Source organism: Hirundo rustica, chromosome 25, assembly GCF_015227805.2.
Source record: "Hirundo rustica isolate bHirRus1 chromosome 25, bHirRus1.pri.v3, whole genome shotgun sequence".
In the NCBI taxonomy this organism is placed as follows: Eukaryota; Metazoa; Chordata; class Aves; order Passeriformes; family Hirundinidae; genus Hirundo; species Hirundo rustica.
In genome coordinates this window covers 5,552,420-5,578,566 of record NC_053474.1, presented here as the reverse complement: position 1 = coordinate 5,578,566, position 26,147 = coordinate 5,552,420, and the positions used below count along the sequence as shown (strand labels likewise).

Here is a 26,147-nt window from a genome sequence, read left to right as displayed (position 1 = left end):
GCTCAGACGAAGCCTTGAATGCTTTGCTGCTGCCACGGCCCAGGGCTGGCGTGGGATGGGAGCCAGGAGAGGCCTGGGCTGCCCTGGTGCTGCTGGGACCAGTGGGAACGGGCGGAATGGCCCCAAATCCCCCTGGATCCTATTGGGGAGCGGTGGGAATGGGGGGAATGGCCCCAAATCCCCCTGGATCCTATTGGGGACCAGTGGGAATGGGGGGAATGGCCCCAAATCCCCCTGGATCCTATTGGGGACCGGTGGGAATGGGGGGAATGGCCCCAAATCCCCCTGGATCCTATTGGGGAGCGGTGGGAATGGGGGGAATGGCCCCAAATCCCCCTGGATCCTATTGGGGACCAGTGGGAATGGGGGGAATGGCCACAAATCCCCCTGGATCCTATTGGGGACCGGTGGGAATGGGGGGAATGGCCCCAAATCCCCCTGGATCCTATTGGGGACCAGTGGGAACGGGGGGAATGGCCCCAAATCCCCCTGGATCCTATTGGGGACCAGTGGGAACCGGGGAAATGGCCCCAAATCCCCCTGGATCCTATTGGGGACCGGTGGGAACCGGGGGGAATGGCCCCAAATCCCCCTGGATCCTATTGGGGACCGGTGGGAACCGGGGGGAATGGCCCCAAATCCCCCTGGATCCTATTGGGGAGCGGTGGGAATGGGGGGAATGGCCCCAAATCCCCCTGGATCCTATTGGGGTCCAGTGGGAATGGGGGGAATGGTCCCAAATCCCCCTGGGTGCAGCTTGGACCAGGAGGAATGAGGGGAACTGGTCCCAAATCCCCCTGGGTGCAGCTTGGACCAGCAGGAACAGGAGGCGCTGGCCCCGAACCCCTCTGGATTCTCTGCTGCCCAGCACAGGGTATTGTCCTGTCCCCAGGGGGTGGTGGCAGCACTGGCCCTGGCACCTCTGGGGTGGTTGGTGCCAGCCCTCCATGCTGGGTTCCAGCCCCCCAAGGTGTGTTCCAGCTTCTCCCAGACCACCTTCCCTCTCTGCCAGGGGCTGGGACATGGACACCTGGTCCACGGGGTGGGAGCTGTCCAGCCCAAATGGTGACGAGCAGTGAAAGCTGCCCCAGCCGTGTCCCCCGCCCCTCTGTCCATCAGGAACAAAGATTTATTTAATCCCGAAATTCCTGGGCACTGGGGAGGGGTCACAGCGCTGGGATGGGCACAGGGACGCTGGGCTGGGCACTCACTGCTGTGGGCAGTTTGCCAGGGGCGGCTGGGCATGGGCAGGGAGCGCCCAGAGAGCTGCCCAGCCCTGGCTGTGTCCATCCATGGTCTGGCTGTGTCCATCCTGGCCTGGCTGTGTCCATCCTGGCCTGGTTCTGTCCATCCTGGCCTGGCTGTGTCCATCCTGCTCTGGCTGTGTCCATCCTGTCCTGGCTGTGTCCATCCTGCTCTGGCTGTGTCCATCCTGCTCTGGCTCTGTCCATCCTGGCCTGGCTGTGTCCACCCTGTCCTGGCTGTGTCCATCCTGCTCTGGCTGTGTCCATCCTGGCCTGGCTGTGTCCATCCTGGCCTGGCTGTGTCCATTCTGCTCTGGCTGTGTCCATCCTGTCCTGGCTGTGTCCATCCTGCTCTGGCTGTGTCCATCCTGGCCTGGCTCTGTCCATCCTGCTCTGGCTGTGTCCATCCTGGCCTGGCTGTGTCCATCCTGGCCTGGCTGTGTCCATCCTGGCCTGGCTCTGTCCATCCTGGCCTGGCTGTGTCCATCCTGGCCTGGCTGTGTCCATCCTGCTCTGGCTGTGTCCATCCTGTCCTGGCTGTGTCCATCCTGGCCTGGCTCTGTCCACCCTGCTCTGGCTGTGTCCATTCTGCTCTGGCTGTGTCCATCCTGTCCTGGCTGTGTCCATCCTGCTCTGGCTGTGTCCATCCTGTCCTGGCTGTGTCCATCCTGTCCTGGCTGTGTCCATCCTGGCCTGGCTGTGTCCATCCTGTCCTGGCTGTGTCCATCCTGGCCTGGCTGTGTCCATCCTGGCCTGGCTGTGTCCATTCTGCTCTGGCTGTGTCCATCCTGTCCTGGCTGTGTCCATCCTGGCCTGGCTGTGTCCACCCTACTCTGGCTGTGTCCATCCTGGCCTGGCTGTGTCCATCCTGGCCTGGCTGTGTCCATCCCTCCGCTCCCTCTCGCAGGGATTTTCCCCTAATCCGGATCATTTCCTCGATCTGGGCCATGGCCCCGTGTCCATCGTGCCCAGGCCATGCAGGGCTGGCCGGGGGCACAGGGGTGACACCCAGGTACCCCAGGGTGGCTGTGGGTCCATCCAGCCCCCGCTGCCCCATCCTGGCGCTGCCCCTGCGTGGCACCCCCAGGCTTCAGGAGCCCCAGCACCGCCCAGAACTCAGGAGAGGGGAAGAATGACGCTCCTCCCTCATTCCCTGCTGGTTCCTGGGGTGGGAATTAGGAAAAAAACCCCACTTTTTGGTTCCTTTAAAGAAGCAGAACTCAGTGAAGCTCAGGATTGCTGTCACAGACCAGCCCCAAGGGTCTCTCTCCCCTCTCACACTCGGTATAGATCCAAATAAACCCACAAACCCTTGGGATTACAGCAGGCTCTAACGAAGCCCTAAATCCATGCGGGAGCCCCTCCCCAGCCAGGGGCTCATCCCTGGGCACGAGGCTCCGGCGTGTCCAGGGTCCCTCCTGGCAGTCCCAGCCCCTCTGCCCCTGCGTTTCAGCTTCGTTTCATTCATTTCCGCAGTTAAAAAGAAACCTCCCGTGCCCCCAGCGCTGCCTGCTCCTCTCCAGGGAGGGCTTGGAGCTCTTCATCCATCGGGATCCGGAGCTGGATCTGCCCGAGCCTGCCCAGCACCGCCCCCAGGGCTCCTGTCACTCACCCACGGAGGGCAGGGACAGTGGGACAGCCTGGGGACACCCCGGGGACACCCCAGGGACACCCTGGGAACACCCTGGGGACACCCCGGGAACACCTCAGGCCGGCAGCAGCCCTGCCCATGGGATGGTGCCTGCTGTTCCCACTGGGAGCCAGGGGAATGACGGGAGGTGGATGTGGGCACCTGACGGGACCCTGGTGAATCTGCAGAGGGACTGGGGACAAGGCCTGGAGGGACAGGACACAGGGAATGGCTCCCAGTGCCAGAGGGCAGCGCTGCATGGGAGATTGGGAATCAGGAATTGTTCCCTGGGAGGGTGGGCAGGGGCTGGGATGGAATTCCCAGAGCAGCTGTGGCTGCCCCTGCATCCCTGGCAGTGCCCAAGGCTGGGCTGGACACTGGCACAGTGGGAGGTGTCCCTGCCAGGGCAGGGGTGGCACTGGGTGGGATTTAGGATCCCTTCCCAAACCATTCCATGAGTTTAACTTTGATGATTTCCCTGGTTATCTCCAGGTGAGGACCCAGGTTTAATATTGGAGATCAGAAAAATAACCAGAGCAATGAACCCCAGGCACTGAGCTGTGTAAAAAGCAATTTACTGCAGTTTTAACTGTATCAAAAAAACACCAAAGGACACAGGACAGGGAATACACAGGCCACGTGTGGAACTGAAACACAAGTTCTCAATTTCAAGGGAACTGGAGAAGCGTTTCATTGTCAGTGGCACAGCCAAAATGAAATTCCTTTCAATTCCAAGTTTTCCTGCCTCCCCAAAGAAAGGGGAGGTGGAAAAAGTTGCACAGTGAGACGTGGAAAGGGGACAGCCTGCACCAGGGCGGGCTGTCACACCCAGCTGCTGTCACCTTCTCCACTGGGAGTGGATCCATCCAGCTCCTGCAAATCCAGGATCCCGAGGGCAGGGATCCCCCAGCTCCTCACGGGCCTCACTGGATCTCCCCCATGTAGAGCCTTTTGTCACTGGATGCAGAGAGAACTGAGGGGGAAAGGGAGAAAGGAATGAAGAAATGAAAACGGAATATAAAACCAAACCAGAATATAACAATTAAAACAGAATATAAAAACTAAAATGGAATACAAAAATTAGCCCGGTGGTTTGAGACCTCCCTGAGGACACAGCACCGAACTCCTCATTTTGCTGGAAGCCAAATTTCAGCTGCTTCCCAAAACAACTACGGAATAGCGCTGTGACACCGACCCCAGGCTGTGCTGGTGGCTGCCATCCCCTGTCCCTGAGCTGGGAACTGGAATGAGCGGTGGAGAAACACCTCTGGAAGGCTCCCGAGGAGGGATTTCCATCTCGGGAAGTGTCGAGGCTCCGCCAGCGCCGAGTGCCACTAGAGGGCCCATCCGGCCAGGAAAGTGTCCCCAGGACTCCATTCCCTGGGAACAGGGACAGCCCGGCCGGCTCCCGGCTCCCGCGGGCCCTGAGCCACAGCCACGGCACCCTGGGGAACACCCCCGAGACCCCCAAACCCAGCCGCCAGCCTGCCGCCACCCCAGGGTCACCACTGTCCCCAAGTGCCACGTGCGCAGGTTCCCTGAGCACCTCCGGGGACGGGGCCTCCCCCACCAGGGCTGGCCCGTCCTTTCCATGGAGAAATGTTCCCAATATCCACCCTGAGCCCCTCCTGGCTTCCTCCTCCTGTCCCTGTTCCCTGGGAGCACAGCCCGACCCCCCCGGCTGTCCCCTCCTGTCAGGAGTTGTGCAGAGCCACAAGGGCCCCCTGAGCCTCCTTTTCTCCAGGCTCAGCCCCTTCCCAGCTCCCTCAGGAATTCTCCAGCCCCTTCCCAGCTCCCTCAGCCTCTCCTGGGGCTCCAGCCCCTTCCCATCTCCAGGGAATCCAGAGGAACAGGAGTGATCCAGCAGACACCAACAGTGGTTTAATCCCTGTCCAGAGAGCTCTGGGGGTTCCCACACCAGTTTCAGCTGGTGTTTGTCACCCTGCCACAGCCTGGCTCCTGCTGTTTTATGGGATTCACATTCCCAGGAGCTCCCAGCCAGCAGCTGCACCACTGGATAGGTTTTTAGTAACAGTGTTTTCATTTTTATTGGAAGCCCAGCGAGCCAAGAGGAGCTCAGCACACCCAGAGAGGAGCTGGCTCTGCTGCTCCAGCACAGCCCCAGCCTCGGGCACAGCCGAGAATGCCCAGGAACAAATGCAGAGCTCCCTGCCCTTGGCTTGGCTTCGGGCTTCACTGCTGGTAATTTTGGCTGCTGACCAGGCCAAGGTGAGCAGCTCCATGGAAACCCAGCCCCTGCAGTCCTGCCCAGCCCACGCTGGACCAGGAAACGGGAAAGGAGCCTGCTCCCAGCTCCTGCAGGGGCTCAGACGGCTCTGAAAAGCCACCAGGAGCTCTGCATCACCCAGCTCTGACTGATGGCACGTGTGAGACACCTCCAGAACTGGAACTACACCCACTGCACCATGGGCTTCCTTTGGGTGGGATTTTGGGCAGGAATAGTTCCCTGGGAGGGTGGGCAGGGGCTGGGATGGAATTCCCAGAGCAGCTGTGGCTGCCCCTGGATCCCTGGCAGTGCCCAAGGCCAGGCTGGACATGGGGATGGTGCAAGGTGTCCCTGCCAGGGCAGGGGTGGCACTGGGTGGGATTTCAGGTCCCTTCCAACCCAAACCATTCCAGGATTGTGATTTTGTGATTCTCTGATTTGTTTCCTGCAGCTTTTGGGGAAGTTGGAGCCCCCTGGGTGATCCTGTCCTCATGGAATCACCAAACAAGGCTATGTCCCTGGCATCCCAGGTATTCCAAACCCTCTCCTCATGGCCCCTGGAAGGCTGGACAAGCCCTGGGCAGTGGCAGCCACCCCCAGAGCCACCCTGCTGTCCCCTGGGTGTCCCCAGCCCAGGGTGTCCCCACCCAACTGGAGATGAGCAAACAAAGCTCTGCCACCCCTCAATCTGTCTGATAATTTCACTCTGGTAATTTTGGGGCCACTTCCCAGAGGATGAGGAGCTGAGGGAGCCCTGGGGAGGTGGGGAGCACTTACTGATGGGTTCCTCAGGGTGGAAGGCCAGTTCATTCACAGAGCCAGCGTGGCCAGGCAGCTTGTAGAGGATCCTCCTGGAGGTGGTGTCCCACACGTACACAAACCTGCAACACACTGCTGCTGAGGGCAGGCACGGGGCAAAGAAAACACCTGCCCACCCAGGGGGTTCTCCAGCGGGCTGGAATCATCTTTGTGTGGGAAAACAGGAACTTCCCAGGAGAAAAATGCTGCTCTGACAGGCCCGGGAGAGCAGGGACCTGAGCAGGGAGGAGTCAACAGGTCCAGAGGCAAAAGCCTCACTGCCAACACTGCCCTTCACCCCCCAGGGCACAGAGATGGATTTGAAAGCTGTGAGGCCAAAAGAAATCCTGGGTAGTGCAGGGACAGGGAGAGAATCGGCACTGGGAACGGGGAGGACGGGTCTCTCCCTCACAAACACCCCCAAACACTCTCTGCACGCCCAGGCTTCCCTTGGGGCTGGCAGGGAGGAGCCCAGAGCCCCCAGCCCCTGCTGCAGTGCAATCCCTGACAGCCAGCAGCTCCAAGAGGGGCTCTCTTCCTGCTGTGCCACATGACCCATGCCAGCATTTATCAGGGAGTGATGGGATCAGGCTGAGCCCTTTGATCGCCCTGTGTCAGGCCTCACCCACTGCTGGTCCTGCCTGAGCCCCCACCTGAGCTGAGAACGCCCAGGATCCTTCCCTGGGGGCACCAGGCACAGCTCAGCCTTCAGAGAGTCAGGGAAACGGAGCCCAAACCCCCCGTGTCTGCTGAGGGAAGCTCAGCCATGCCCTGACCTGAGATTTGGCTCCATCACAACAAGATCAACATCCCACAGGCCAGGGCAGCTGGTGCTGCACCTCACCCGCGCAGGGATCCCACAGCACCCCCTCCCTGCCTGCCCAGCACCAGGGAAGGGATTGGGCACAAGGCTCAGGGCTCTGAGAAACCGAAATAAAACCCAGTGTCTGGGGAGAGCTGCAGCGGGGAGCTGCTCCCCCTGCTCAGGGAGGTGATGGGCAGCTCAAAGCAATTCCTGGGGCAGGAGCTGGGGTGGGTGGGAAGGGCAGCACTGGGCTCCCAGAGGCTGAGGGATGGGCACAGCCCAAGAACCCATGGAAAATCCATCCCCTGCTCCAGGGGAAGGTCGCTGTGCATCCCATGGCTGTCCTGCAGGGAGCAGGAACCTGCTGGGGATGGGCAGCCGCTCCCTCAGACATCAACACCGAGCCTGGACCCTTCCAGGCTTATTTCGGGTGCCTCAGTTTCCCCCTTCCTCTCCATGTCAGGGCTTTGCAGACCAGACAAAAATGAAGATTTGCTTGTACAATCAGCCTGGCTTTTAACTGAAATGCTGCTTTTCATCCCAAAAGAGCCCTGAATGATTTATAAGCCCTGCTGGCTGCCCAGAGAGGATACGGGGCACCAGCACCATGTGCTCCTCCTCCTTAGCAGCTTTTCAGGCCAGTGCTATTCTGTGATTTATTTTCTAGAGGGAAACCCTCAGCCCTGCAATGTAAGCCTTGAATCAGGAATATTTCAAGCCCAGCTCTTATCTAGCAGGCAGGAATTGTCTCAATTCTCAAAGCACTCTGCTGTTGTTTTTATTTGGCGTTACAAGGTGGCTGATTTTACTACAACACTTGTGAAGGGCTCAACAGCAAAAATAAACACTGAGCTCTGTGACACCAGAAAGATTGGAGTGGCCTGGTGTGACCTGCCCCAGGAGCTGTCAGAGCCCTGAGCCCCACCAGCACCTGCAGAATGAACACACTGACCCGACACAAACTCCAGGGACAGCTGCCCAGAGCAGGGCTCAGCCTGCCCCAGGGATCCGGGCAGGAACTGCTCATCCAGACTGGAACTGGGAACTGCTCATCCAGACTGGGAACTGCTCATCCAGACTGGGAACTGCTCATCCAGACTGGGAACTGCTCACCCAGACTGGGAACTGCTCATCCAGACTGGGAACTGGGAACTGCTCATCCAGACTGGGAACTGCTCATCCAGACTGGGAACTGCTCATCCAGACTGGAACTGGGAACTGCTCATCCAGACTGGGAACTGGGAACTGCTCCTCCAGACTGGGAACTGCTCCTCCAGACTGGGGACTGCTCATCCAGACTGGGAACTGCTCATCCAGACTGGAACTGGGAACTGCTCATCCAGACTGGGAGCTGGGAACTGTTCATCCAGACTGGGAGCTGGGAACTGTTCATCCAGACTGGGAGCTGGGAACTGTTCATCCAGACTGGGAGCTGCTCATCCAAACTGGGAACTGCTCATCCAAACTGGAACTGGGAACTGCTCATCCAGACTGGGGACTGAGAACTGCTCATCCAGACTGGGAACTGCTCATTCAGACTGGAACTGGGAACTGCTCATCCAGACTGGGAACTGCTCATCCAGACTGGGAACTGGGAATTGCTCACCCAGACTGGGAACTGCTCACCCAGACTGGAACTGGGAACTGCTCATCCAGACTGGAACTGCTCATCCAGACTGGAATTCTCCCTCCCCACATACCCCACAGTGCCCAGCAGGGCTGGGGGCAGAGTCATGGCCTGGGCCCATGCTGGGACAGCTGCCCCACTAAATCTGGGCAGGGAGAGCTCAAGTTCTGCCTGTCTGCCATCAGAAACTCATTACTCTGGTGATTACTGCAGCTCCATGCCCTGGCCCCCAGCCTGCGGGAATTCCTGTCCCCCCTGGCTCTGCATTTGGGCCTGGATTTGCTCCAGGGGACGCTGGTGTCCTTCACAGGGACCTTCAGACCCTGTTCTGCTTCCTCCCTCTGAACTTTCCACTCCTCAGCTCACCTCACAGAAACTTTCATTTACAAGTCTGAGATGTGCCAATTGATCTTAATTTCTGCTTAATTAAAGGAGGGGTCATTAACGATCTCTGGAATCCCACCATGGATTTAACTGGGATTTGTGGTCCTCATCCTCCAACCCCACATAGACCCTGCTCTCAAAGACCCTCACAGGACACAAAGGTGTCCCTGTCACCTGCTGGGGGATCCTGTGGTGGGCAGGGCAGATCCTCAGCCAGCTTTTGACAATAATAACCAGATTTTACAACTCCTCCATGGACACCAAAGCAACAGCAACACACCCCAGTGGAAATCAGGAAAACTCCCTGAGCGCTGTTTGGGATTTCACACACAATCCCGAGCCCTGAGATTCTGTTGCAGGAACACTGCAAATCCACCATGGATTGATGGGGACAGAGGAAAGCAGTGGCATCTCACCTGTCAGCAGATCCTCCTGCAATTTTACTGCCATCTGGGGACCAGGAGCACCTCAGAAGGTTCTAAAACCAAAGAACAAGCACAGATCTATTCAGTTTTCCCTTCTCCTTGAATTAAAACCGCCACGAGACTTTAACCAGCATCACTTTAATGATGTCCCTTGGAAGATGAGATGGTAATTACAGATTTTATTTTATTGCTGGAAACAGCCAGTGCCTTATTTTACACAAAGTCGATGGTAAGTGTAGAAAATACTTAATTTACAGCTAATTACAGCTGAACCAAGCAAAGAAATCGTGTTACTGAGGCTTTAATTGGAATCCCACTTTGAGTATTCATATTTCTTTGAGTTCTTATTAAAGCCTTTCTGGCCTAAACTTGATTTGAAAAAAACAATTTAGAGAAAAGTTAAGAGCAGAGAGAACTGAACAAGGAGCGGAGCACACTCACCTTTTCAAAATTATGGACATTTCCCTGGAAAATCTTCACACATCTCTCCTTGGGGGCGAAGGGCCTCACGTCCCAGATCCGAACTGCAACAGTCAGAGCCAGCAGCTGAGAGGGACAGGGAGAGGGCAGCCCTGGCAAACCCCGGTGCCCAGGACAGGCTCCCTGACCCCGCATTTCCCAAAGGCCACAGGAACCAGCAGCTCTCCCTGCAGGAGCCTTTGCTCTGGCAGGACAACGGCAGCGATATGAATTACAAAAAAATCCCAAACTGCCATCCCAAAACTGAGCCACCACCTCCTTACAGGAGGGTTTTCTTCACCCTGAAGAACCCCACGTGGGGGATCCCACATCTTCACATCCCACATGGGCATGGCCCTGGTGGGCTCAGCCTCACTGAGGGACAAGGGGACAGGCAGGTGGCAGCTGGGCTGTCACTCATGCTGAGGGGACACAGCCAAGCCACCCTGACACGAGCCAGGCCCAGAGGGCACGGATAACCTGGGCTCTTGTCCCCAGTGTCCTGCAGGAGCTGGGCTGCCACTCCTGCTGAGGGGACAGAGCTGTGACACGGCTCCTGTCCCACATCCTGCAGGATAACCTGTGCCACTGCTCCTGTCCCATATCCTGCAGGATAACCTGTGCCACTGCTCCTGTCCCCAATCCCTGCAGGATAACCTGTGCCACTGCTCCTGTCCCATGTCCTGCAGGATAACCTGTGCCACTGCTCCTGTCCCATATCCTGCAGGATAACCTGTGCCACTGCTCCTGTCCCACATCCTGCAGGATAACCTGTGCCACTGCTCCTGTCCCACATCCTGCAGGATAACCTGTGCCACTGCTCCTGTCCCATATCCTGCAGGATAACCTGTGCCACTGCTCCTGTCCCATATCCTGCAGGATAACCTGTGCCACTGCTCCTGTCCCATGTCCTGCAGGATAACCTGTGCCACTGCTCCTGTCCCATATCCTGCAGGATAACCTGTGCCACTGCTCCTGTCCCATGTCCTGCAGGATAACCTGTGCCACTGCTCCTGTCCCATGTCCTGCAGGATAACCTGTGCCACTGCTCCTGTCCCATATCCTGCAGGATAACCTGTGCCACTGCTCCTGTCCCATGTCCTGCAGGATAACCTGTGCCACTGCTCCTGTCCCCAATCCCTGCAGGATAACCTGTGCCACTGCTCCTGTCCCCAATCCCTGCAGGATAACCTGTGCCACTGCTCCTGTCCCCAATCCCTGCAGGATAACCTGTGCCATGGCTCCTGTACCCAATCCCTGCAGGATAACCTGTGCCACTGCTCCTGTCCCACATCCTGCAGGATAACCTGTGCCACGGCCCCTGTCCCATATCCTGCAGGATAACCTGTGCCACTGCTCCTGTCCCACATCCTGCAGGATAACCTGTGCCACTGCTCCTGTCCCAATCCCTGCAGGATAACCTGTGCCATGGCTCCTGTCCCCAGTCCCTGCAGGATAACCTGTGCCATGGCTCCTGTACCCAATCCCTGCAGGATAACCTGTGCCACTGCTCCTGTCCCACATCCTGCAGGATAACCTGTGCCACTGCTCCTGTCCCACATCCTGCAGGATAACCTGTGCCACTGCTCCTGTCCCCAATCCCTGCAGGATAACCTGTGCCACCGCTCCTGTCCCATGTCCTGCAGGATAACCTGTGCCACTGCTCCTGTCCCATATCCTGCAGGATAACCTGTGCCACTGCTCCTGTCCCATATCCTGCAGGATAACCTGTGCCACTGCTCCTGTCCCATGTCCTGCAGGATAACCTGTGCCACTGCTCCTGTCCCATGTCCTGCAGGATAACCTGTGCCACTGCTCCTGTCCCATGTCCTGCAGGATAACCTGTGCCACTGCTCCTGTCCCACATCCTGCAGGATAACCTGTGCCACTGCTCCTGTCCCATATCCTGCAGGATAACCTGTGCCATGGCTCCTGTACCCAATCCCTGCAGGATAACCTGTGCCACTGCTCCTGTCCCATACCCTGCAGGATAACCTGTGCCATGGCTCCTGTACCCAATCCCTGCAGGATAACCTGTGCCACTGCTCCTGTCCCCAATCCCTGCAGGATAACCTGTGCCACTGCTCCTGTCCCAATCCCTGCAGGATAACCTGTGCCATGGCTCCTGTCCCACATCCTGCAGGATAACCTGTGCCACTGCTCCTGTCCCCAATCCCTGCAGGATAACCTGTGCCCCTGCTCCTGTCCCATATCCTGCAGGATAACCTGTGCCACTGCTCCTGTCCCATATCCTGCAGGATAACCTGTGCCACTGCTCCTGTCCCCAATCCCTGCAGGATAACCTGTGCCACTGCTCCTGTCCCCAGTCCCTGCAGGATAACCTGTGCCACTGCTCCTGTCCCAATCCCTGCAGGATAACCTGTGCCACTGCTCCTGTCCCATATCCTGCAGGATAACCTGTGCCACTGCTCCTGTCCCCAATCCCTGCAGGATAACCTGTGCCACTGCTCCTGTCCCCAATCCCTGCAGGATAACCTGTGCCACTGCTCCTGTCCCCAATCCCTGCAGGATAACCTGTGCCACTGCTCCTGTCCCATGTCCTGCAGGATAACCTGTGCCACTGCTCCTGTCCCATGTCCTGCAGGATAACCTGTGCCACTGCTCCTGTCCCATATCCTGCAGGATAACCTGTGCCACTGCTCCTGTCCCATATCCTGCAGGATAACCTGTGCCACTGCTCCTGTCCCATATCCTGCAGGATAACCTGTGCCACTGCTCCTGTCCCATATCCCTGCAGGATAACCTGTGCCACTGCTCCTGTCCCACATCCTGCAGGATAACCTGTGCCACTGCTCCTGTCCCATATCCTGCAGGATAACCTGTGCCATGGCTCCTGTCCCCAACCCCTGCAGGATAACCTGTGCCACTGCTCCTGTCCCATATCCTGCAGGATAACCTGTGCCACTGCTCCTGTCCCATGTCCTGCAGGATAACCTGTGCCACTGCTCCTGTCCCCAATCCCTGCAGGATACCTGTGCCACTGCTCCTGTCCCAGTCCCTGCAGGATAACCTGTGCCATGGCTCCTGTCCCCAACCCCTGCAGGATAACCTGTGCCACTGCTCCTGTCCCATATCCTGCAGGATAACCTGTGCCACTGCTCCTGTCCCATGTCCTGCAGGATAACCTGTGCCACTGCTCCTGTCCCATATCCTGCAGGATAACCTGTGCCACTGCTCCTGTCCCACATCCTGCAGGATAACCTGTGCCACTGCTCCTGTCCCCAATCCCTGCAGGATAACCTGTGCCACCGCTCCTGTCCCATGTCCTGCAGGATAACCTGTGCCACTGCTCCTGTCCCATATCCTGCAGGATAACCTGTGCCACTGCTCCTGTCCCATATCCTGCAGGATAACCTGTGCCACTGCTCCTGTCCCATGTCCTGCAGGATAACCTGTGCCACTGCTCCTGTCCCATGTCCTGCAGGATAACCTGTGCCACTGCTCCTGTCCCACATCCTGCAGGATAACCTGTGCCACTGCTCCTGTCCCATACCCTGCAGGATAACCTGTGCCATGGCTCCTGTACCCAATCCCTGCAGGATAACCTGTGCCACTGCTCCTGTCCCATACCCTGCAGGATAACCTGTGCCATGGCTCCTGTACCCAATCCCTGCAGGATAACCTGTGCCACTGCTCCTGTCCCCAATCCCTGCAGGATAACCTGTGCCACTGCTCCTGTCCCCAATCCCTGCAGGATAACCTGTGCCACTGCTCCTGTCCCAATCCCTGCAGGATAACCTGTGCCATGGCTCCTGTCCCACATCCTGCAGGATAACCTGTGCCACTGCTCCTGTCCCCAATCCCTGCAGGATAACCTGTGCCCCTGCTCCTGTCCCATATCCTGCAGGATAACCTGTGCCACTGCTCCTGTCCCATATCCTGCAGGATAACCTGTGCCACTGCTCCTGTCCCAATCCCTGCAGGATAACCTGTGCCACTGCTCCTGTCCCATATCCTGCAGGATAACCTGTGCCACTGCTCCTGTCCCCAATCCCTGCAGGATAACCTGTGCCACTGCTCCTGTCCCCAATCCCTGCAGGATAACCTGTGCCACTGCTCCTGTCCCCAATCCCTGCAGGATAACCTGTGCCACTGCTCCTGTCCCATGTCCTGCAGGATAACCTGTGCCACTGCTCCTGTCCCATGTCCTGCAGGATAACCTGTGCCACTGCTCCTGTCCCATATCCTGCAGGATAACCTGTGCCACTGCTCCTGTCCCATATCCTGCAGGATAACCTGTGCCACTGCTCCTGTCCCATATCCTGCAGGATAACCTGTGCCACTGCTCCTGTCCCATATCCCTGCAGGATAACCTGTGCCACTGCTCCTGTCCCACATCCTGCAGGATAACCTGTGCCACTGCTCCTGTCCCATATCCTGCAGGATAACCTGTGCCATGGCTCCTGTCCCCAACCCCTGCAGGATAACCTGTGCCACTGCTCCTGTCCCATATCCTGCAGGATAACCTGTGCCACTGCTCCTGTCCCATGTCCTGCAGGATAACCTGTGCCACTGCTCCTGTCCCCAATCCCTGCAGGATAACCTGTGCCACTGCTCCTGTCCCAGTCCCTGCAGGATAACCTGTGCCATGGCTCCTGTCCCCAACCCCTGCAGGATAACCTGTGCCACTGCTCCTGTCCCATATCCTGCAGGATAACCTGTGCCACTGCTCCTGTCCCATGTCCTGCAGGATAACCTGTGCCACTGCTCCTGTCCCACATCCTGCAGGATAACCTGTGCCACTGCTCCTGTCCCCAATCCCTGCAGGATAACCTGTGCCACTGCTCCTGTCCCATATCCTGCAGGATAACCTGTGCCATGGCTCCTGTACCCAATCCCTGCAGGATAACCTGTGCCATGGCTCCTGTACCCAATCCCTGCAGGATAACCTGTGCCACTGCTCCTGTCCCATATCCTGCAGGATAACCTGTGCCATGGCTCCTGTCCCATATCCTGCAGGATAACCTGTGCCACTGCTCCTGTCTCCAGTCCCTGCAGGATAACCTGTGCCATGGCTCCTGTACCCAATCCCTGCAGGATAACCTGTGCCATTTCCCTTGGCCCCAATTCCCTCCAGGAGCAGGGACAAACCCCCTGAGGCTGCTGCTCCCCTTCACAAGGACACAAATCCACAGTGTAGCTCTGGAGCTACTCTCCCTGCAGCCCACCCCAGGCATTTCTCCCGGGATGAACACCCAGGGGTGTCCCTGGGGGGCTCAGCAGGCCCTACCTGTGTTGTCCATGGCGTTGGAGAGCAGGTAGGAGCCCTCGGAGCTGAGGCTCAGGCCCGTCACCGAGTCGGCGTGGCCCCGCATGGTGTAGGTGAGCTTGTTCTGCCGCAGGTCCCACACCTGGCACAGCAAACACAGCCAGGAACGCTGGAGCTCCAGCTCCCACAGCGCCCCAGACACTGCTCAATCAGCCATGGGATCCAGCTGCTGGGCTCTGGAGCGTGATGGGAGTTGTGGGGAAATGGGATTTGTGCCAGAGATTTGGAACTGGACGTGTTCAACCCCCAAGGAGTTACATGGCAGCAGCCCCACACATGTAGGACACAGGGAATGGCTTCCAGTGCCAGAGGGCAGCGCTGCATGGGAGATTGGGAATCAGGAATTGTTCCCTGGGAGGGTGGGCAGGGGCTGGGATGGAATTCCCAGAGCAGCTGTGGCTGCCCCTGGATCCCTGGCAGTGCCCAAGGCCAGGCTGGACACTGGCACAGTGGGAGGTGTCCCTGCCAGGGCAGGGGTGGGATGGGATGAGCTTTCGGGTCCCTTTCCATCCGAAGAACTCCATGATTCTATGAAAATACAAGGCTGGAAGTTTATGGGTGTTCTAGAAAGATTTTCTTGAAAGAAAGAATTTGCCTTTTAAAAGATTTCTAAGTGAGGATGTTCAGCCTCTGAGGAGTTGAATGTCAGGAGCCCCGTGCCTGCAGAACTCCTCTTGAACTGGCCACAGAACCCCCCAAATCCCCCTGCACGGTGGGACAGAGCAGGAGCTCCCCAATTCCCACAGCTCCAGGCTGCTCTTCCCAAAGAGAGGCACTGGGAACAGCTGTGGTGGCAGTGCCAGAGCACGCACAGCTGTGACAGGCTGGGGACAGCTCTGGTGGCAGTGCCACAGCAAGCACAGCTGTGAGAGGCTGGGGACAGCTCTGGTGGCAGTGTCACACTGAGCACAGCTGTGACAGGCTGGGGACAGCTCTGGTGGCAGTGCCACACCAAGCAATGGCTGTGACAGGCTGGGGACAGCTCTGGTGGCAGTGTCACACCGAGCACAGCTGTGACAGGCTGGGGACAGCTGTGGTGGCAGTGCCAGAGCAAGCACAGCTGTGACAGGCTGGGGACAGCTGTGGTGGCAGTGTCACACCGAGCACAGCTGTGACAGGCTGGGGACAGCTCCGGTGGCAGTGTCACACCGAGCACAGCTGTGACAGGCTGGGGACAGCTCTGGTGGCAGTGTCACACCGAGCAATGGCTGTGACAGGCTGGGGACAGCTCCGGTGGCAGTGTCACACCGAGCAATGGCTGTGACAGGCTGGGGACAGCTCCGGTGGCAGTGTCACACCGAGCACAGCTGTGACAGGCTGGGGACAGCTCTGGTGGCAGTGTCACACCAAGCAATGGCTGTGACAGGCTGGGGACAGCTCTGGTGGCAGTGCCACACCGAGCACAGCTGTGACAGGCTGGGGACAGTTCTGGTGGCAGTGCCACACCAAGCAATGGCTGTGACAGGCTGGGGACAGCTCCGGTGGCAGTGTCACACTGAGCACAGCTGTGACAGGCTGGGGACAGTTCTGGTGGCAGTGTCACACTGAGCACAGCTGTGACAGGCTGGGGACAGCTCTGGTGGCAGTGCCACACCAAGCAATGGCTGTGACAGGCTGGGGACAGCTCTGGTGGCAGTGCCACACCAAGCAATGGCTGTGACAGGCTGGGGACAGCTCTGACAGGCTGGGGACAGCTCTGGTGGCAGTGTCACACCGAGCAATGGCTGTGACAGGCTGGGGACAGCTCCGGTGGCAGTGTCACACCGAGCACAGCTGTGACAGGCTGGGGACAGCTCTGACAGGCTGGGGACAGCTCTGGTGGCAGTGTCACACCGAGCACAGCTGTGGCAGGCTGGGGACAGCTCCGGTGGCAGTGCCACACCGAGCAATGGCTGTGACAGGCTGGGGACAGCTCCGGTGGCAGTGTCACACCGAGCAATGGCTGTGACAGGCTGGGACAGCTCTGGTGGCAGTGTCACACCAAGCACAGCTGTGACAGGCTGGGGACAGCTCTGACAGGCTGGGGACAGCTCTGGTGGCAGTGTCACACCGAGCACAGCTGTGGCAGGCTGGGGACAGCTCCGGTGGCAGTGCCACACCGAGCAATGGCTGTGACAGGCTGGGGACAGCTCCGGTGGCAGTGTCACACCGAGCAATGGCTGTGACAGGCTGGGGACAGCTCCGGTGGCAGTGTCACACTGAGCACAGCTGTGACAGGCTGGGGACAGCTCCGGTGGCAGTGTCACACCGAGCACAGCTGTGACAGGCTGGGGACAGCTCTCAGAGGCTGGGGACAGCTCCGGTGGCAGTGTCACACCAAGCAATGGCTGTGACAGGCTGGGGACAGCTCTGGTGGCAGTGCCACACCAAGCACAGCTGTGACAGGCTGGAGCAGGGGCTGAGGGCACAGGGACAGCCTGGGCCCTGCAGCCAGCAGGGCAATCAGCTGAAGGGAACGCTGAGCTCACTCTTTCCACAGCAGCAGGTGCCAGGGTGAGCTGCAAACTGGGGCAAAGGGCACAGAGGGGACGTTCACTCTCCCCTGGGACGTTTTCTCCAGGTTACCTCACACATGGCTCTGTCCCAGCATTCCACGCTGGCTCCGGCGGGTGCCAGCAGTGCTGGGACACCGGGAATGCCAGGCTGTCACTGCCAGCACAGAGCAGCTCCCTGCCACTCCTCTGGCCCCGCAGCACCAGCAGGGATGGACGCAGCAGGCCCAGGGGGGCTGGGGATGTAAAATTCAGCAGGTGACCCCACGGCTGTCCCTGAGCAACACAAGGTGTGACAGGATGGAAGAGCACGGAGGGAAAGGGACACAGGGTCCTACCTTGATGTCATTGTCGATGCCTCCAGAGATGATCTGGTCACTGGTGTCATTGAAGGTGACAGCCAAGACCTGGTAGGTGTTCTGGAATGTCTGGACAGCAGCTTTTTTCCTGATATCCCACAGCTGGAAAGAAACGTGGCACTTCTAAGAGGTGGGCACAGGTATTTAACACCAAAATCACAGGGAGGTGGAGAGACAGTGGCAGAGACTCAGACTGCTCTCCCAAAAATCTCTTTGTAGATCTCAGGAAATCATTACAAAAAACATCCAATCCGGAGATCTTTATAAAAGACATTAATTCTGCTGTGTTTGGGGCCCGGGAAAGAAGGGAGGGAAGAAGGGGCCAGCACAGATTTCAGGAGAGAGAAAAAGGAGCCAGCACCGGAGATTTCAGGAAAGAGAACAAGGTGCCAGCCCAGATTTCAGAAACAGTTTTCTCATGCTTTGCTCATCAAGAGCAGCACAAAAAGCTCAGCTGAGCAGCTCAACCCTCCCAATCCCCCTGAGAAGCACAGAAAAGAAAGGAGCGGTGAAATTGGATGTCACATTTTTGATCCTGAGCTCACAGCGATAAGGCAGCGAAACGAGTAACGAAGGGCTGAATTCAGCCCAGTTAAATGGGAAGATCCTAAAAGCTTTTCCACCTTTTTCCCCCCCAGGTTTTCCCCAGGGCACACGCTGACCTTGACGGTGCCATCGTCGCTGCCGGTGCAGACGAGCTGCGGCCCCCTGCGGGCCGGGTAGCAGGAGTTGACGAAGGACGTGTGGCCCTTGAGCCTCTTCACCCTCTCCCCCGTCTCGCTGTCCCACACTGCCACCGTTTTGTCCGTGGATGCCGAGAAGAGCATGCTGCAGGCGACAACCACTGTGAGGGCTCAGCTCCCTTCCCACCCTTCCTTCAGGAACAACCACTGGGAGGAGAACCTCTCCCTTTGTTTTGGAGGAGCCTGACTGAGACTGGAGCAGCTGCAGGGACAAACTCCCTCTAATCCCTGTTAGAAATTGTTCTTCTGCCTCCTCAGGCAGCATCTGGGATGAGCACAGGCAGCAAGGCTCAGCAGCAGGGGTGGAACAGCCTTTTAAATTAACCAGCCTCTCCCCTGCTCTCTCCCCCTCCCCAGGGAATCCCAGACACCCAACACAAACTTCCCTCTGCTCCCCAAAACTGCAGCAATGGCACTGCTGGGTCACAGGTGCCCCCAGAGATCCTTTGCCCACGCTGGGAAAGCCACAAGGGCAACAATCCCAGAATCATTTAGGTTGGAAAAGAGCTCCAAGAGCATCAAGTCTCAGCTGTGCCCATCCCCACTTTGTCCCCAGAGCCCTGAGTGCCACATCCAGAAATTCCTTGGGCACCTCCAGGGATGGGGATCCAAACCTCCCTGGGCAGTGCCAATCCCTGAGCTCCCTTTCCATGGGGAAATTCCTGCTGCTGTCCACCCTGAGCCTCCCCTGGCCCAGCCTGAGGCCGTTCCCTCTGCTCCTGTCCCTGTTCCCTGGGAGCACAGCCCGACCCCCCCGGCTGTCCCCTCCTGTCAGGAGTTGTGCAGAGCCACAGGGGCCCCTGAGCCTCCTTTTCTCCAGGCTCAGCCCCTTCCCAGCTCCCTCAGCCCCTCCTGGGGCTCCATTCCCTTCCCCAGCCCCATTCCCTAAGGTTCAGTGAGTCTCTGGGCTCTGTGAGCAGCAGAAATTCCCTGCCCTCACCTGCCATCCGTGTTGTAGTGCAGCTCCATGACAGCCCCGCTGTGCCCCTTCAGGGTGGCAAAGTTGTCACAGTCCCCATAGACGTTCCAGAGCACTGGGGACAGCAAGGGAGGGTGAGCACAAGAAAATCCACAGCCCCTGTGGAGCATGGAGCCTATCTCTGGATTTCAGCAAGGTGATGGATGGACCATCCCCACTGCTGAGTCCCACCTGGGACAATCCACAGCGGCTACCAAGCATCGTGTGAGCCCCAGGGCAGAGCTGATTTAGGGGTCTTGTTCAGGGTGAATTTAGGAAAAAATTATAACCTTTGCTTCAGCAACCCTGAAGCACTAAAAACTGCATTTGTGCAGACCTCTGGAACCTGTGTGAGGGGGACACAGGGCTGTGCCCAGCAAGACACATTCCCAGCACCAGCAGGATGGGACCTGCAGAGAAGCTGGGAAAAGCTTCTGGCACTCCCCTGGGGAAGTAATTCACACTCAGGACCCAGCCAGGTGAGGGCTGAGCTAAAGCCCCTCAGCAGCAGGGTCTGAGCCCGGGGGAGAGCAGGGGACAGCAGGGACACTCACAGATCAGCCTGTCGAAGCCAGCCGAGGCCAGGGTGTTGCCATTGGGATGGAACTTGCAGCAATAAACCTCCCCCTCGTGTCCTGACAGCAGCATGATGGGGGCCTGCAGCGAGGAGCAGCGCGGGGGGCCCTGGGAGACACAGGGGACACCGTGAGGGGACAAGGGACAAGGCCAGGGTATGACCAGCCTGTCACTACTGCTGAGCATCTTGACCTTCCCATAGCACATCCCACCAGAATTCCAGAATCACTGAGGTTGGAAAAGATCTCTGAGACCATGGAGTCTCAGCTGTGCTTGATCCCCACCTTGTCCCCAGAGCCCTGAGTGCCACATCCAGGAATTCCTTGGGCACCTCCAGGGATGGGCACTCCAAACCTCCCTGGGCAGTGCCAATCCCTGAGCTCCCTCTCCATGGGGAAATTCCTGCTGCTGTCCACCCTGAGCCTCCCCTGGCCCAGCCTGAGGCCGTTCCCTCTCCTCCTGTCCCTGTTCCCTGGGAGCACAGCCCGACCCCCCCGGCTGTCCCCTCCTGTCAGGAGTTGTGCAGAGCCTCCTTTTCTCCAGGCTCAGCCCCTTCCCAGCTCCCTCAGCCTCTCCTGGCGCTCCATTCCCTTCCCCAGGCCCATTACCTGCTCCAGCCCTTGCTGCACTGGGGGGCCCAGAACCCAACGCAGCACTGGAGGCGCCTCAGCACTGCCCAGCCCCAACACGCTCGTGGTCCTTCCCTCCCACTGGAACCACCCCCGGCCTTCTCCCGTCACCTTTCCATCCCACCCCGGATCTCTGCCCACCCTCCCCTCACGTTTCCCCCATTACCGCCTGCAGCACAGCTCCGGACGGAGGCTGCCCCCCGGCACCGCCGGTGCCCGGCGCCCCCGGCAGGTCATGGCGGGGCCGCTTGGCGGGCACGGGGACCAGCGGGAGGTCGGGGCCGGGCGCGGGGGCGGCTCCGGGGGCGGCGGGGCCCGGGGGGGGCCCGGGAGCGGGGCCAGGGCCGGGGCCGGGGCCCGGGACCTTCCGCTTCTGCTGCTCGATCATGGCGGGCGCCGGGCCCCGTCCCCCGCGTCCCATTGGCTGTCGGCGCGGCGCCCTCGGCGCTGATTGGCGGAGAGCCCTGCACATCCCGCCCCCGACACGCCGCCGGCGCGCCGAGCATAGAGCGGGGAGAGCGGCGCCTTCTGGCGCGCCTCGCTCTGATTGGTGAGGAGCGGGCGCTGGGTAATATGGGTAACGTCGATTGGCTGTGGGCTGCCACACGGGAACATTGCGCGATGTGATTGGCGGGGAGCGCGGCCTCTCGGCGTGAGGGGGAATGGCGGCGGCGGGCGGGGTAGCTTGAGGCGATGGTCGTGAGTTGGTGTCGCTGCGGCGGGCGCTAACGAGCCCCCACCGCCCCGCGGGCTGCGGGAAGAGCCGTGTTGTCCCACCGCGCCGGTCCGGGTCAGTCCTGCACCGGGACACTGCGGGTTCCGTTCGGGTCCATCCCCGCGCTGCTCAAGTCGCTGAGGCCTGAGGCCTTTCTGAGAGTTTTCAGGCGTTAATGAAATGTTTCTTTTCTCAGCGTCCTGGAGAGGAAATGCGATAGCGTGGGGTGAATCCAGCTGCCTGGCACGGGGCCTTTGGAGGGGATGGAGCCGCTCCCCGAGCTCTACTCGATCTTCCAGGGCGAGGTGCGGAGCGCGGGCGGCGCGGCTGGGCCGTTCTCTGTATGAATTTATTCTGTTCTTTAGTCAGGGGTTAGCGCAGGGGAGGTTTGTGTGACAGCTCTGTACAGGTGCACACACCTGTGCCCCTGGACTTCTTCATGCACAGGTGTGGGTGCGGCGGTAGAGAGGCAGCAGAGGAGGGGGATTCTGCCCCTGTGCGCCGCTCAGGTGATTCCACACCTGCAGAGCTCGGAATTCCAACATCAGCAGCACCTGGAGCTGCTGGAGAGAGCCCAGAGGAGGGCTGGAGCCCCTCTGGAGCCAGGCTGGGAGAGCTGGGGGTGCTCCCCCAGAGAGGAGAAGGCTCCAGGGAGAGCTGCGAGCCCCTGGCAGGGCCTAAAGGGGCTCCAGGAGAGCTGCAGAGGGACTGGGGACAAGGCCTGGAGGGACAGGACACAGGGAATGGCTCCCAGTGCCAGAGGGCAGCGCTGCATGGGAGATTGGGAATGAGGAATTGTTCCCTGGGAGGGTGGGCAGGGGCTGGGATGGAATTCCCAGAGCAGCTGTGGCTGCCCCTGGATCCCTGGCAGTGCCCAGGGCCAGGCTGGACATGGGGACATTGGGAGGTGTCCCTGCCATGGGATGGGGGTGGAAAAGGACCTTTAACATCCCTCCAGCCCAAACCCTTCTGGAATTCTCTGCTAATCCCCACATCCATGAACTGTGCAGGTTTGCTGTGCAGATTCTCCCCTGTGGGATGAGCACAGGCCTTTGGGAAGGGTTTTCCTTCAGCTCTGGTGTTGTTTTTCTCCCCAGGTTGCTGCAGTGACAGATTATGGAGCATTCATCAAAATCCCAGGCTGCAGGAGACAAGGTTTGTGTCTCTGATTTGCTTTTTGTTTCCAGGCTGGTGTGTCCAAGGCAAGCAGCCACCTCAGAATTAAAGGCTTTCAGAAAAAGCTCAGGAAAGGAGTTTTTCCTAAATTATGAGGAAATTTGGAGTTCCTGAAAAGCATTTAGGAGATGATGGATTTTTGCATGATGACCAGAAAAGTCTGAGGGTTTTTTGGTAACTTCTGGGTGCCTTAGGTTTTCGGTAAATTCTGGATATTTGGGGTGGTGTTTTGATACTTTGAGAATATTTTAGTGAAAGTTTTGGTCAGTTTAGGATGTTTTAGAAAATCATTTGAAGATAATGGCAGAACTGTAGAAATTCTGCTTTTAGGTAGTTTGCCTGATTTCCTCATTTTAATGGGCAGTGCAAATGAGTGGGGAAAAAGGCTGAAATAAAAAAGAACTGGAAAATGAGGCTTGAAGCTGTGCCTGTGGTTGTGAGAAGGCTGCAGCCCCCCAGGAACCCCTTCCCTGCTCCCCTCCTGAAGTTCCTGCTCCCTGCAGGATTCTGGGTGGGATTGTGGCGGCTGGGGGAGGCACAAAGTGGCCTTGGAAAGTGAGCTGGAGCAGCAAAGTCTTCCCAGATTTCTCCTCCCCTGCAGAGCCCTGCTGTCCACGTGCCAATCACCCAAATTAAAATCTAACCTGGGGTGTTGTGACCTGTCTTAGCTGTTTAAAAAATTGGAGCGCGCCCTCCAAAATACATATATGCTTATTCATAAATATATTTATTGGCTGTATTTATTATTAACATTTAGAGCTTTACTGGGAGTGTCTACATTTTAAACAATAATCCAAAAATTGGAAATAAAAATGACTTAAAGATGAAATAAAGACTGTTAATTTTTAGGTTTTATGTATTAATGGTGTAAAAACACATTCTTCCCGCACCCCGAAGGATTATCTGCTCCAAGCCCCTTTGGAAACCGCAGATCCGAGGTTCAGTGGAGAACTGCCTGTATAAAACTGGAAAAAAAAAAAAGAATGAGCTAAAGAAATAAACACTATTAATATTTAAATTCTCTTTATCAATGGTGTAAAAACACATTTCTTCCACGCCCCAAGGGGTTGTGTGCACCCACTTCAGGAGCTGCTGTCCCGGAGGGCGGATCTGAGGGCTGTCTGTGTCTCCTCTCCCATCCCCACGTGCAGGCCTTGTCCACAGGACTCAGCTGTCCTCGTGCCGCGTGGACAAACCCGCCGAGATCGTGGACGTTGGGGACAAGGTCTGGGTGAAGCTCATTGGCAAAGAGGTGACCTCAGCTATCACAAGGTATCCTCTGCGGTAAGGGACACCGCGGCTGTTCGTCCTGCTGATTCCGTGTTTTCTAGATGAAGGATGAGAAACTGAAGCTCTCCCTGTCCATGAAGGTTGTGCACCAAGGCACGGGGAAAGACCTGGATCCCAACAACGTTTCCCTTGAGTGGGTAAATCTGAGCAGAACGGAGCAGCCCAGAGGGGAATGGCTTCCAGTGCCAGAGGGCAGCGCTGCATGGGAGATTGGGCAGGAATTGTTCCCTGGGAGGGTGGGCAGGGGCTGGGATGGAATTCCCAGAGCAGCTGTGGCTGCCCCTGGATCGCTGGCAGTGCCCAAGGCCAGGCTGGACATGGGGACAGTGGGAGGTGTCCCTGCAAGGGCACAGAGTATGAACAAAAACTCCTGATCAGCCCCTCTGGAGCCAGGCTGGGAGAGCTGGGGGTGCTCCCCTGGAGAGGAGAAGGCTCCAGGGAGAGCTCCCAGCCCCTGGCAGGGCCCAAAGGGGCTCCAGGAGAGCTGCAGAGGGGCTGGGGACAAGGCCTGGAGGGACAGGACACAGGGAATGGCTCCCAGTGCCAGAGGGCAGCGCTGCATGGGAGATTGGGAATCAGGAATTGTTCCCTGGGAGGGTGGGCAGGGGCTGGGATGGAATTCCCAGAGCAGCTGTGGCTGCCCCTGGATCCCTGGCAGTGCCCAAGGCCAGGCTGGACACTGGGGCAGTGGGAGGTGTCCCTGCCAGGGCACAGAGTATGAACAAAAACTGATCAGCCCCTCTGGAGCCAGGCTGGGAGAGCTGGGGGTGCTCCCCTGGAGAGGAGAAGGCTCCAGGGAGAGCTGCGAGCCCCTGGCAGGGGCTGGGATGGAATTCCCAGAGCAGCTGTGGCTGCCCCTGGATCCCTGGCAGTGCCCAAGGCCAGGTCAGCTCTGTTCTTTGGTTTTAGAAAGTTTTACTTCAAGAGTAACCTTTCAAACCTTGCTGTCAGGTGTGTTGGTACAAAAATGAGGGATTAAAGATGAGAATGGATTGCAAATAGAGCTGTTCTTGTCCTTCCAGTCAGGATGAGAGGAAGAAACGCACCTTCAGGGACTACACGAGCCAGAAGATCACGCTGGAGGCTGTCCTGAACACGGTGTGCAAGAAATGTGGCTGCAAAGGTGGGTCTGGGCTGCTGCTTTACAGCTCTGTCCCAGGCAGGCAGTGACCCTTGGTGGGCTCCATCAGTGTCTGTCTCACGGTTGGAATCCCAGAATGGTTTGGGTTGGGAGGGACCTTAAGTCCCACCTGATTCCAATCCCCAGGGACACCTTCCACCCTTCCAGGCTGCTCCAAGCCCCGTCCAGCCCGGCCTTGGACACTGCCAGGGATGCAGGGGCAGCCACAGCTGCTCTGGGCACGCTGCTGATGTGGTTACACACACTTGCAAGGACTGAATTTTGGTTTGGTTTGTTCTTTTGAGGAGGCATTTTTAATCACTTGCTGCAAAAACAAAAGATTTAGTTCAAGCCCTTTATAGAAAAGTTTGTTCCTTAAAGGCCCAGCCCTTTGCGCTGCTGGTGAGGGGCCAGTGGAGGCTGCAGAGAGGATGAAGGGCTGGAGAGGTGAGGAGAGACTGAGGGAGCTGGGCCTGTTTGTTGTGGGGAAGAAAACACAGAGGGGATCCCATCAATCCACACAAACGTCCCCAGGGGCTGTCAGAGGATGGTGCCAGACCCTGCTCAGGGACAGGACGAGGAGTGATGGCCAGAAACAAACACAGCGAGCTCCACCTCACTGTGAGGAACAGCTCCTGTCCATGGGGAGCAGCAGAGCTCTGGAGTGTTCCTCTGGAGCCAGGCCAGCCCCCTGGATGTGTCACCTGCTCCAGATGATCCCCAGAGGTGCCTTCAGCCCCAACCGTTCTGTGCCTCCTGCAGTGTTACTGAGACACACAAAGCAGCCACACGCAGACAAGGGGCTTTGCAGAGCAGAGGTTTCTCCGTCCACCTCAAAGCTGAGACAGGGCGGAGAGACACCCCTTTGTTTATTTCTTACTTTTTATACATTTGTGGGTCTAGCAGAAGATTGGCTTTTTGGGGTTTCCACCCCTCAGCCTCAGTGGCCAGACCAACTGTCAGTTACAATTGTTTTCAGGTTAGAAATATGCAAACAAAGGACAGAGAATGAAAAACAAAGGATTTGTTTATGTTACATCTGTGGGAAAAGGTAGAAAGCTGCTCTTAATATTGTACAATAACTAAAAAGATCTGACTCCATTTAAGAAAATCAAAAGGCTCAGAAAAACCAGGGTAACACTGCAGGGCACAGTTCAGGACAGTGCCTCGTACCTGAGAGCTTACTCTGCTTTTGGTTTT

At 57.9% G+C, this 26,147-nt stretch overlaps 2 protein-coding genes across 2 annotated transcripts in view; one reads left to right on the top strand and one right to left on the bottom strand.

Annotated features, from left to right (window-relative positions):
- Nucleotides 1-3,433: 3,433 nt before the first annotated feature.
- On the bottom strand, nucleotides 3,434-21,034 carry SNRNP40 (small nuclear ribonucleoprotein U5 subunit 40). The gene is made up of 10 exons (XM_040086427.2): nucleotides 20,813-21,034; nucleotides 19,996-20,125; nucleotides 19,424-19,517; nucleotides 18,403-18,568; nucleotides 17,720-17,842; nucleotides 14,851-14,971; nucleotides 9,582-9,664; nucleotides 9,132-9,193; nucleotides 5,879-5,982; nucleotides 3,434-3,847 (listed from the first exon to the last, which is right to left on the bottom strand). The coding sequence occupies exons 1-10, from the start codon at nucleotides 21,032-21,034 to the stop codon at nucleotides 3,798-3,800; spliced, it is 1,155 nt and encodes a 384-aa protein (XP_039942361.1). The 3' UTR covers nucleotides 3,434-3,797.
- Nucleotides 21,035-21,291: 257 nt separating this feature from the next.
- Nucleotides 21,292-26,147, top strand: part of ZCCHC17 (zinc finger CCHC-type containing 17) — an 11,187-nt gene continuing 6,331 nt past the window's right edge. The window contains exons 1-6 of the mRNA XM_040085983.2: nucleotides 21,292-21,436; nucleotides 21,558-21,666; nucleotides 22,459-22,516; nucleotides 23,689-23,789; nucleotides 23,869-23,960; nucleotides 24,850-24,950. Of these exons, the coding sequence (XP_039941917.1) occupies nucleotides 21,625-21,666; nucleotides 22,459-22,516; nucleotides 23,689-23,789; nucleotides 23,869-23,960; nucleotides 24,850-24,950 (394 nt within the window). The 5' untranslated portion in view covers nucleotides 21,292-21,436; nucleotides 21,558-21,624. The remainder of the gene's footprint in view (nucleotides 21,437-21,557; nucleotides 21,667-22,458; nucleotides 22,517-23,688; nucleotides 23,790-23,868; nucleotides 23,961-24,849; nucleotides 24,951-26,147) is intronic.